We start from the raw sequence: 12,273 nt of genomic DNA, 5'->3' as shown, positions 1-12,273 counted from the left end.
AACAAATCTGGATGTCCCCTTGTCCTTACCAGTGACAGCTTGGTTCTTCTTCCTTGCTTCACATTAACTTACGACAGATGACAAGGACACTTATATGCTCTGTCTGTCCCCCCTGCTGGTGTAATTGCTTTGTAACCCTTCTCTCTAATCCACTGAGACCTCCGAGGCCCTATGGCTGAGAGGTGTTCTGCAGAACTTCCTTTGGGAGAAGTGCAATTATTATTATATTACTCTGTCATACATATATGTGTGTCCACGGGGGGGGTGCATAGATGGATGACAGAGGAATATGAAAATAAAATATAAAATAAAGTTAAATTAAAAAATGGAATAAAAAATTAAAATTAATAAGAATTAAAAATGATTAAAATAAAATAAAACTTTAAAACTAAACATAAAAAGCAAACAAAAATGTATATTAAAATAAATTAACTTAGCGAAAATAAAGAATAGACTAGAATAATAAATTAGAAAAAAATAACATGAAATATTAAACTAAATAAAAACTAAACTGAAAACTAAACTAAACCAAACCAAATTGGAATAAAGCTGGTCTTCCTGCATGGATCCTTCCCCTTGGAGAGGGGCTTTGGACCAAGGCCTGTAGGGACAGGCCAAGGGGAATGGCTTGAACCTGCCCGAGGGGAGACTGAGATGAACTCTTAGGCAGAAGCTCTTCCCTGGGAGGGTGCTGAGGCGCTGGCACAGGGTGCCCAGAGAAGCTGTGGCTGCCCCATCCCTGGCAGTGTTCAAGGCCAGGTTGGATACGGGCTTGGAGCAAGCTGCTCCAGTGGAAGGGGTTGGGGTTGGAGCTGGAGGAGCTTTAAGCTCCTTTCCAGCCCAAACCAGTCTGGGATTCCAGGATTCATCTCATAATCCTAGATATCCATGTAATACACGCATGCACACAGATTTCCATTGCTGGGACACAAACAGGCATTTCTGGCTTGTGATTCATGTGATTTGCTTTAGAGACTGGAGTTACAGCAGAGTGAATTACACATAAAGGTGCCTGTTTCTGATGGGTGGGGAGAAATACCCACTCATTGAAAGATTTACTTGAGCAAGAACATAGTTTATCCCAACTTTAAAGTTGGTTACTTGTATTTTTTATCTGGGTTTGCTTCTTTAACAGAGAGCCCTTCAGGATATCCACATCAATCTCCATTCTTTAACTTACTGGTGTAAGTTATGTAAAAGGCCTACTTCTGAATCAGCTTCAAGAGCTGGGAAATCCATCACTGATGATTCAATCACTGCTGAAACAATCGATATTGACCCAACTTGTGATTAAGTTCTTTACATTTCCACACCATCTGCAAAAGAGCAGCAAAGACAAGGCTCAAATTGCCCAAAGGCTTCCAGGTAAAGTAGCACCAACACTGACCGTGACATTTCAAAGCACAAAACACCTCCAGCTTAACCTGCAATTTCACTTGTAGGAACCAAGTTTTGGGTGGGAAAGCTTTATTTAAGAGTGCCACAAGCCTTATCATGAGAAAGTACAGTGGAAAGTTGTCTGATTGAGTTATTAACTGATTATATGATGTCCTTTGTCCATTCTCACCCATCCCGGTAGGCACTGGGTTTCAGAGACACTCCAGAAGAAGAGGGTTTCTGGCTCTTATTGTGGGTTTACCTCTGAACCTTGGCAACCTGGAAACCCATGCTCAGGGTAGTCCATGCTGTCTCTGTAGTGACTGAAAAGAGCAATGAGATTAACAGGATGAATCAAGGTGCTCGGAGGAGCTGTTTGTGCACATGGACCATTGGTGATGAATGAGGTTGGGCTTCATCTCACCCACCTTCATCTAGGCAGGTGTTACATGCCAAATCAGTGTCAGATACCTTATAAATGAGAGAGAAATTACAGAGCAATCACTTCAATACACCTTCACAGAGACCTCGGTGCTGCAATGAGTCCTGCTCAATAACAGCAACAAGGAAACACCCTCCTGGTCGCCAGCTTCCTCCATTCACTGCCTTCTCCCAATTGCTCTCATCAGGGCAGCCTTCACCTCCCTGTTCCTCAGGCTGTAGATCAAGGGGTTCAATGTGGGGGTCATGATGGTGTAGGACAATGTGGCAGTTTTGTTCTCATCCAAAGCAAAGGTGGAGCTGGGGCGCAGGTACGTGGACAAGGTTGCCCCATGGAATGTGGTGACGACTGTCAGGTGGGATGTGCAAGTGAAGAAGGCCTTTCTCCTGCCCTCCTTTGAGCGGATCCTCAGGACAGAGGGGAGGATGTAAGCATAGAAGATAAAGATGATGGTCATGGTGCTGAGACAGTTCATGCTGATGAGAGCAAGGATGACCCCCTCATAGGAGTGGGTGTTGGAGCAGGAGAGAGCTAAGAGTGAGGCAACGTCACAGAAGTAGTGGTTGATAACATTGGAGTGGCAGAAGGAGAAGGTAAAGATGAAAGTGGTGTGGGTCACCGCATGAAAGACACCAACAGCATAGGAACCAGCCACAAGCCACCAGCACATTGATCCACACATGATGGTGGGGTACAGGAGGGGTTTGTAGATGGCCACATACCTGTCATAGGCCATCACAGCCAGCAGGAGGCACTCGATGACCCCAAATATGACAAAGAAGCAGAGCTGGGCTGCACACCCCGAGAAGCTGATGGTTTTCTCCAGTGTCAAAATCTGCACCAGCATTTTGGGGATGATGATGGAGGAGTAGCAGATGTCGACAAAAGCCAAGTGGCTGAGGAAATAGTACATGGGGGTGTGAAGGTGAAGATCAGTCCTGATCAATACAATGATCCCAAAGTTCCCCAAGAGGGTCACCATGTACATGGCCAGGAAAGCCATGAAAAGGGGGACCTGGAGGTCTGGGTGGGTGGTCAGCCCCAAAAGAATGAACTCATACACATCAGTGTGATTGGCGGGTGTCATCCTCTGTAATGCATCAAGCTGCAGGAGATAGGCAAAACAGACAATGATACGGGCAGCTCAAGAGGACCCTCAGCTTCCTCAGTGTCACCAAAGGGAGGCAGATCCCATCCTGCTAGAGGGTCAGTTGGACTCTGGATAGCTCTTGGAAGAGATTTGGGCTCTTGGAAGAGCCAAGCCTCCATCTAGTGGCTACAAGAGGGTCTTAAAACCAAACCCTCAAGCTCAACAGTGAGAACACCCACCTGGGTTTAGCTCAGCATTTCATCTCTCCTCTTTCTGCCTTCCTGGGGACATTTAACACAGGAGGAAGGTCAATAACTGGGCAATTCTTGGAAGCTGGGTTGGAACTGGATGATCTTAAGGTCCTTTCCAACCCTAACTATTCTATGGTCGAGGTTTAACCACAGATGGCAGCTAAGCCCCACACAGCTCAGCAATAACTAAAACACCCTGGACTTATTAACACCAGTTCAGCACCAATCCAAACCATAGCCCCATAGTAACTACTATGAAGACAATGTGCTCTATCCCAGGCCAAACCAGCACAGACATTGAATGCATTTTGGGTTTTCCTTAGGAAATGACAGGTACATTTGTAAAATAATTGCTGTTTTCTAAAATGAACCAACATGGAACAATTCCACTTGAAGAAACCCTTTTCCTGTTGACTTTCACTTCCTTTTGCAAAGCAAAGCAGAGCAGAAGCGTGGGCATTTTAAAGCTGAGAAGAACACAAAGTTTTTAGCAGACACAGTCCATAGGAAAGGAAATTTAAGGTGGCACAGTGATGATGGAGAAACCTGGAGGGTCCATGCAGCTCCTTCAGCAACTGAGATGAGTTTGGCTGCTCCTCCAGATGATGACTGAGGCCACGTTCATTTCCAAGCAGATCTTGAGAGTGGGTTTTAGCAGTCTTTCCTTAGAAGCTGCACTGAGGGTGATTTGCTGTTGCATCTTGCAAAGGCAGACAAGTGCCCTCTGTAGTTTCTGTTGTTCAAGATGTATTTATACTCATTTCTGAGACCTTGGAGGTGTTCCAGTCCATGAAGGTTGACAACAAGCAAAATCCACCCAGAGCATCAATCTCTTCATCTCCAGGTGCACTAATAAAGACCAGGAACAATATGCTGTAAATATGTGGATTTAAGGAGATGTCTTCCTCCTACTCCCGCATTGAGGAGAGGGAGTGGGTGACAAGTGAATGCCTACATGATTCACCCCTGATTATTCTCATAACATTCTCAACTGTCTTTCCTAATGCTACTTAAACAGGATTTCAGCAACGCAAAGACAGTTCCTGCAACCATTTCTACTCTCACAGTTGCCCCTTGTTAACATCTTCCTGTAAAACCCATTACAAATGTAGATTTTTGCCTTTGCTGACTTGACTAAGGCAGTACTTGTCCCCACACCAAGTTTTTATCATTTCACTGGGGTTTTTCTTTCATTTTGCTATGAGCAGTGATGAGAAGAGCAAGGAAACAGCAAGCACCTGAATTCAAATCAACAGGAGAACTGCAGTAGTACCTAAACAAAATTCTTTTCACTGATATCTGTCCAGTAGGTCCAAGTGTTGTGACACGTATTACCCACCATACTGTGGTCCTGGTGTATGGATTCATGAAACACTTCCTTGTCTACTTTCTTCAAGAGATTTTAGTTTATGGAGCTGGAGATGTCCCTGTATTAGTTTGTTTCACAGAATCCCAGAGTGGTTTGGGTCAGAAAGAACCTTAAAGCTCATCTAGCTCCAACCTGTGCTGGAGGCAGGGACCCTTTCCACTGGAGCAGCTTGCTCCAAGCCCCTGTGTCCAACCTGGCCTTGAACACTGCCAGGGATGGGGCAGCCACAGCTTCTCTGGGCACCCTGTGCCAGCGCCTCAGCACCCTCCCAGGGAAGAGCTTCTGCCTAAGAGCTCATCTCAGCCTCCCCTCGGGCAGGTTCAAGCCATTCCCCTTGTTCTGTCCCTACAGGTCCTTGTCCAAAGCTCCCCTTCAGCTTTCTCACACTCCCCCATTCAGGTATTCAAAGCCCGCAGTAAAGTCTCCCTGGAGCCTTTCCCCCTCTTGCTGCCCATTACAGTCCTTCTATCACACTCTCCATCTGATCTTTCCCATCTCCTTTCTTCCACTATCAGGCACCTCTCCCTCAGGCTCTCCTTTCTGCCTTAACTTCCCAGCATGATGGGTGCAAAAAGGTTAACAGCACCATCAAGGAGAGCACAAGGACTGGGGCTGCCTCAGTCCCCAGGGATTTTAAGAAACAAAATCCCCAGGAAAGCCTTTCCAGGCAGATTAAGGATAGGAGGGTGACCATGAGTAAGCGGAATGGATGTACCAAGGGTAAGTTAAGCCTGGCCAACCTGAGTGCCTTGGGTGATGTGAACATTGATGTTTGCGTGGACAAGAAGTAGTGGACAGCATTTACCTCACCATTAGCAAGATCACCATGATATGCTGCTGGCTCTTTGAAGCCAAGCTTGTAATCTAAGGTTTGAGTATAAGGAATTGAAGACGGGTGGAAAGCTGGTTCAGTGCCTGTGGTGCCTGACATTGCTGATGGACCCTGGTACCAGCTCCCATTGACAAGTTCCCCATCACCTCCCTGCCATGATTATGTCAACCACAGCCCTTGTGGACCTGTAACTGCCTCAGAAATGCTCCAAAAGTGGATGTGAAAGATGGAGTTGTTCTTTGGTTTCCTCTAAGAGAGCCCAAAGCCCTGTTGCTTGTTCAAGCTGAGGTCATCTCCTCTGGGTACACTTCTTCTCCAAACTAACCAGCACAGAGAAGAGATAATGACCTGCTTTGGGCTTTGTCATCTCATGGGGACCAAAGAGATTCACAGTCCCACATCCCCACATCACTTGAAATAGGAAGGGGGTTTGCTGATGCTGGTTCATTCCCAGGCTCCCTGCACAGCTCCAGGCACGTTCATCTTCACATCCATCTCCGAGAGCATCAGGAGGGCAGCAGAGACAGAGCTGAGATGTAAGTGAAGGATGGCATCTTTCAGCCCATTCTGAGTTCTCTGTGCAAGGACAGTGTGTGCTGAGACACCATCTCCTGTGGTTCTCTCTTGCCAACAAACAGCAGCTCCTGTATTCATCTCCTGCCCTACTGCAGGGTCCTGGGCTCCAGTTCTTGATGATGCTCTGGGCTTCCTGGGGTGCTGCTTGTGCTGTGTGCTCCCCATGCTGCTGCTGAGAAGGCAGGTTTGGAGATCACCCTGGTGGAGAACACTCCCAGGAGGCTTCTTCTTACTGACCACAATGGGCTCCTGGATGAGCACTTCAGGCTTTCCTGTACAGGACATTCAGGGTGCTCCTCATTGCTGAGATGAGACAGATCTGAAAGATGACTTTTTTCCCTACAAAACAAAATATCAAAGAGGGATTGCTGAGCTCTGGGGGTTGCCAGTTTGTATTGTAGTGTCCAGATTCAGGCTAAAGACCCAGGAAAAGGTTTTAGAGCAAACAAAGTGTGTCAGGAGGAGGGGGAAAACCAACCTAAACCTCTGTGTAAGAACGCATAGGTTAATAGTATGGTTTTGATTGATGGGAACTTAGAACTGATCCAACTCCAGCCCCTTGCCATGGGCAGGGTCCCCTTCCATTAGAGCAGGCTGCTCCAATTCCCTGCAAACTGCACTTTACAGAGTTCAGGAACTCATTGCAGTTTCTAATTAGGAAGAAGTCCCATCAGAAAAGGAAGAAGTGGGTGGTTGGGAAACACTGACGAAAACATGAAGGATCAACTCTGCACTGTGAAAGCACCACGTTTCTCTGTGTTCCAGGTTGAGCCGGATGGTCTCCAAGCCCCAGGCTCAGCAGTAACGCAGCCAACGAAGTGCAGCACTAAGGTAAAGTTACTCAGGTGAGTGGAACCTCACCTTTCCACAGAGGTCATTGCTCAAGATCCAGGAGTGAGCCAGAGGAGCAGGCACCGCGTTGTGCCATGGTGTTTAACTGCTTGAGCACCCCTTTGTTCTACCTGTGCTGGCACAGGACTTTCACCAACCTGTTCCTCATTGAGCTGTGCCTGAACTCTCCCTTTCCATCCTGCAGGACTGTCTCTGAGCAGCTCCCACCACACAGAGGCTTTTCCACCTGGGACATCCCTGCCTCTTGGAGAAGAAACCTCCAGCCAGGAGCTCACCCACAAAGCACCATCCAGCCCATGGCACAAAGCAATTGCACCCAAGTGACCCAGTTCAGCCTGACGGGGTTCACAGAGGACCCGGTGACTCAGCTCAACTTGTTCCTGCTCTTCCTGCTCCCCTACCTTGTCACCATTGTGGGCAACCTGGGCATCATCATCTTAATCAGGGCCAGTCCCCACCTCCACTCCCCCATGTATTATTTCCTGAGCAACCTGGCCTTTGTAGACCTTTGTTCTTCCACTGTCATCACCCCCAAGTTGTTGGTTGACTTGATGTCAGAGAAGAAGAGAATTGCTTATGCTGGGTGCGTGACTCAGGTCTTCCTCTTCGATTTTTTGGGGGTAAGTGAAAGCTTTCTGCTGGCTTCGATGGCCTATGACCGTTACGTGGCCATTTGCCATCCCCTGCTGTACCCCCTTGTCATGTCCCCAAAGTGCTGTTTCCAGATGGTGACTGGCTCGTACCTCATGGGGCTGACCAATGGTGTGGGACAGACCATCAGCATGTCCACCCTGTCCTTCTGCAGCTCCAGTGCCATCGACCTCTTCTTCTGTGACATTTCTGCTCTCATCTCCCTCTCCACCTCTGACACCACCCTCAGCCACATCATCCTGACCACTGCAGCATCTCTCTTTGGTGTGTCCAGCAGCCTGGTTGTCCTGCTCTCCTACGTGGCCATCATCGCCACCATCCTGAGCATCAATTCAGCTGAGGGCAAGAGCAAAGCCTTCTCCACCTGCACCTCCCACCTCACCACTGTCAGCATCTTCTATGGGGCATCCTTTTTTATGTATTTATTCCCCAGCTCTCACAGCTCAAGAGGAGCAGATAAATGGGCTGTGGTGCTCTACGCTGTGGTGACTCCCATGCTGAACCCCTTGATCTACAGCCTGAGGAATAAGGAGGTGAAGGAGGCTTTGAGGAGACTCTTGAAAATAAAATGATTTTGAATGGTGCATATTTAGGGCCACATAGAATGGAGATGTGAAGGAGATGTTCAGCTTTTGCTTAAGTATGGACAACCTGTTGGTTGTTTTCTGCTCCCAGACTTATGTGATGCACTGGTTGATGTGATTGAAAATACAAATAATTTCACTCTCCAAAATTTGATAATTATATTTAGCAGTTAATATCACCTAATTCTTCAATTAGTCATTTATTTCACCTAATGAAGACACAGGTAGACAACTACAAGCATGCACTTCTCTTCATCTTAGGGTAAGGGGAGGACCTCATTGCTCTCTACGCCTGCCTGACAGGAGGATGGAGCCAGGAGGGGCTGGGCTCTGCTCCCAAGGAACAAGGGATGGGACAAGAGGAAACGGCCTCAAGCTGCCCCAGGGCAGGTTTAGATGGAGCTGAGGAACAATTCCTGCCCCAGAGGGTGCTCAGGCATTGGAACAGGCTGCCCAGGGCAGGGCTGCAGGCATCGGCCCTGCAAGTGCTCACAAACCCTATGGACAAATCCCTCAGTGCCATTGGTTAGTGGTGGTCTTGGCAGTGCTGGGAAACACTTGGACTGCATGAACTTAAAACTCTTTTCCGTTTTGCTCTCCCTTTTGCTTGGCAAATGAGAATAAACAGAGAATGAATTCTACCGTTCCACTGGATCAAACTCCATTTCTAGACAGTGCTGTTAAATTCACTGAGGGCCTTAAGAAAAGGACAAAAACACCTTTAACAAGAGAAATAGAGATGAGAGCAAATAAGTGTGATGCCATGCAGGCAGTATTTTCAGGTTTTGATGTACAAACCTCATTCAATGATTTCCAGCACCATTCACCTCATTTCATTTCAGACAGCAAAGAATTTAAGTGAAATATGGTACTTGTGTGACCTCTGGTACGAATGAAGGTGCTTTGAAAGCATTTTAAGACGTGATAGTGATGAATCCACACCAAAGGGCAGAAACTATAAAGGAGTCCCCATCCACTGCTCCTCACCTTTGCTTTTGAGCTCCCTGTTGACAGCAATAGAAGCCATGATCTCCATGGCAGCCTGACCACAACAGAGCACAGGAGCTGTGGTGTTGCTCAGCAGCCTTCAGACCTCCTACGTGGCAGCCCATGGCAGCCTGGAGCAATGGCATTGCCTGCCCTGATGTCTCTCTTGATGCTTTCCTTCACAGAGAGCTGATGGGTGATGGACACACATTGCATACATAGAATCATAGAATGATAGAATCGTTAGGGTTGGAAAGGACCTTAAGATCATCCAGTTCCAAACCCCCTGCCGTGGGCAGGGACACCTTATGCTAAATCATATCACCCAAGGCCTCGTCCAACCTGGCCTTGAACACTGCCAGGGATGGAGCATTCACAACCTCCCTGGGCAACCCATTCCAGTGCCTCAGCACCCTCACAGGAAAGAATTTCCTCCTTAGATCCAATCCAAACTTCCCCTGTTTCAGTTTGAACCCGTTACCCCTTGTCCTGTCACTGCAGTCCCTAATGAAGAGTCCCTCCCCAGCATCCCTATAGGCCCCCTTCAGACACTGGAAGCTGCTCTGAGGTCTCCCCGCAGCTTCTCTTCTTCAGGCTGAACAGCCCCAACTTTCTCAGCCTGGCTCCATACAGGAGGTGCTCCAGTCCCTGAGCATCCTCGTGGCCTCCTCTGGCCTTGTTCCAACAGTTCCATGTCCTTTTTATGTTGAGGACCCCAGAACTGCACACAATGCTCCAGGTGAGGCCTCACAAGAGCAGAGTAAAGGGGCAGGGTCACCTCCTTCGAGGCGATACTCCACTGTGTGCATTACCTCAGCCCATAGAGCTGCATCCTCGGCCAGGACCATGGTGAAACCTGGAGCCATGGCTGAGCCTTAGGGCTATCCTAGACACACATAATAACCTAGGCTGGAGGGAGAAGGTCCATGGATGGATTCAGTTCAGTCAGGATCTAAGTGTTTGCTCATTTCTTAACAACACACAACTCACAGGCACCCAGGGTCAATCAGCTGAATCCTGCTTTGTTCCCAAAGCTTCCTAATAATTCTCTGGTTATTATTTAACCCAGATGACTGCTGTTGTCCTGAGCCTTGGAACAACGAAGGACAGAGGTTTCACACCCTCCCTGGCCCCTATGTCAGTGTTTGACTGCTCTTACAGTGGGATTTCCCCCCTCCCTCTGTTTCTAACTGGAATTTCCCATGCTGCAAATTCCCAATAAGAATTCTGAGATTTACCCTCATCTGCAAGATAAAGCACATGGAGAACTTGCAGAGGCATCAAGTCAATAAGAATGGGACACGATTAATTCTTGCTTTAATCGTTTCTCTGTCCCTGAAATCATAGAAGCATGAAATAGGTTGGGATGAAGGGAGCTTAAAGCTCCTCCAGCTCCAACCCCTGCCACGGGCAGGGACCCCTTCCACCGGAGCAGCTTGCTCCAAGCCCCTGTGTCCAACCTGGCCTTGAACACTGCCAGGGATGGGGCAGCCACAGCTTCTCTGGGCACCCTGTGCCAGCGCCTCAGCACCCTCCCAGGGAAGAGCTTCTGCCTCAGAGCTCATCTCAGTCTCCCCTCTGGCAGGTTCAAGCCATTCCCCTTGGCCTGTCCCTACAGGCCCTTGTCCCAAGCCCCTCTCCAGCTTTCTTGTAGCCCCTCTTAAGGTATTGAAAGGCCACAATAAGGTCTCTCTGGTGCCTTCTACAACAATATTCAATGACTTTATGTCCAGCTGCTCTCTCCTTCACCATCACCAAGTGTTTAAACAGGAATATGAGCTCTTAGTGTCTTGAAAACACAAGTCTGTGGCTACAACCCTATCACTCTGCTCATTGTGGCTTCACATTGGAGCTGCTCTCAAAGCCAAAAGCTTTTTGCTCCTTGTTGTGTGTGTTTAAGGAAACCAGTGGTTTGCTGTGTCTAAGGGCTGCCACTGCCTTACTGGGGTTATCATCTGACCGTGACAGCAGAGCAAACACCACATGAGCTACCTCCCCTTCTTTGGGTACTTAGTGACTGGATTTAGGAATCACCTCAAATGTCCTTAGGGAAGCACTTACTTCCTTACATTGGAATGCACCATGTCACCTCTATGTGTTTACTGGGTCCATCAGCTCCCTTTAGTGTTGAGGGAGATTTGGTGGGATTCATGCCCCTCACTGCAAGGCAGACACCTCCATTGCTCCAGGTGAAGAGATCTGAATGAGCTCTGCTGATTGCATTGGCCTGAGTCTCATCAGCTGTAATGGGACCTTGGCTCATAAATAGGTAAGGAGATGCACTCATTTTTGGCTCTTAGTATTAGCTGTAGCTCGAGCTGGGTGAAACAAATATTCTGGTAGGTTAATAAAGGCCCAGAAGCAAGCGAATTATGGGTTTACCCTTTGGTTGAAAAGGTTTTGAAGATTAGGGCTTCAAATGAGTAGATCCTGCACTGAGGTTGGGATGCCCCTGTTGTGTAAATTCATGTATGGGAAGAACCCGGAACATTGAGTGCTGTTTTCTTGTCTCCAGGTTAGCTGGAAATGGAGCTGTCTTGGTTTGGTCTTACTCCCTTTGAATTTGGTGGCTAGGGTATTTCTCTTATTTTGGGTGTTTTTGTGGTTTTTTTTTGTTGTTTGCGTTTTTTTTTTTAAATGAGAATTGAGAGAGATTAGAATGGTTTCTTTTAGTCACCATTTCTACCATGAAGGGAAGCAACCTTCTGAGGTTGTGGTGAAAGAAGCAAGGATATTTTCTTCAAACACTGGTGAGTTCATTTCTGTGTCTGCCTTTATCACTGTTCATGGCTTGGAAAGACATGGGGTGGATTGAGATGAGCTCTTAGGCAGAAGCTCTTCCCTGGGAGGGTGCTGAGGCGCTGGCACAGGGTGCCCAGAGAAGCTGTGGCTGCCCCATCCCTGGCAGTGCTCAAGGCCAGGTTGGACACAGGGGCTTGGAGCAAGCTGCTCCAGTGGAAGGGGTTGGGGTTGGAGCTGGAGGAGCTTTAAGGTCCCTTCCCAAACAAACTTCTATGGAATTCTATGATGGAGGCCCATGAAATTGTCCTTAATACACAAACATGCCAACACACTGACCCTCCAGCTTACTGGCTTTGGGCATGAGCCATCTCTGTCAACAAGGCAGCTGCAGAAGTGAACTTTGCTGTTAACAAAGAAGAAAGTTTCTTTCTTGTTATCCCCAGCTAATTAATCTCTGATGGCTTGTTATGAAGAATGAGGGAAGTCACATCCAAGTCTTCTGAGAAGCTTTCGTGGTGAT

At 47.8% G+C, this 12,273-nt stretch overlaps 2 protein-coding genes across 2 annotated transcripts; one reads left to right on the top strand and one right to left on the bottom strand.

The window, feature by feature from the left end:
- Positions 1-1,976: 1,976 nt before the first annotated feature.
- Positions 1,977-2,906, bottom strand: LOC130604825 (olfactory receptor 1019-like). Its single transcript, XM_057419730.1, has one exon. It carries the CDS (start codon positions 2,904-2,906, stop codon positions 1,977-1,979), a length of 930 nt encoding a protein of 309 aa, XP_057275713.1.
- A 4,179-nt stretch (positions 2,907-7,085) lies between these two features.
- On the top strand, positions 7,086-8,012 carry LOC130604827 (olfactory receptor 1440-like). The gene has a single exon (XM_057419732.1). The coding sequence runs from the start codon at positions 7,086-7,088 to the stop codon at positions 8,010-8,012; it is 927 nt and encodes a 308-aa protein (XP_057275715.1).
- The last annotated feature ends 4,261 nt before the right edge of the window (positions 8,013-12,273 follow it).

The sequence above is a fragment of the Pezoporus wallicus genome, unplaced genomic scaffold, assembly GCF_028554395.1.
Source record: "Pezoporus wallicus isolate ANWC-B61680 ecotype Strahan unplaced genomic scaffold, APGP_CSIRO_Pwel_v1 contig_13419, whole genome shotgun sequence".
NCBI classification, from domain to species: domain Eukaryota; kingdom Metazoa; phylum Chordata; class Aves; order Psittaciformes; family Psittacidae; genus Pezoporus; species Pezoporus wallicus.
The sequence above is the reverse complement of the archived record's forward strand: the minus strand, read 5'-3'. Positions and strand labels throughout refer to the sequence as shown.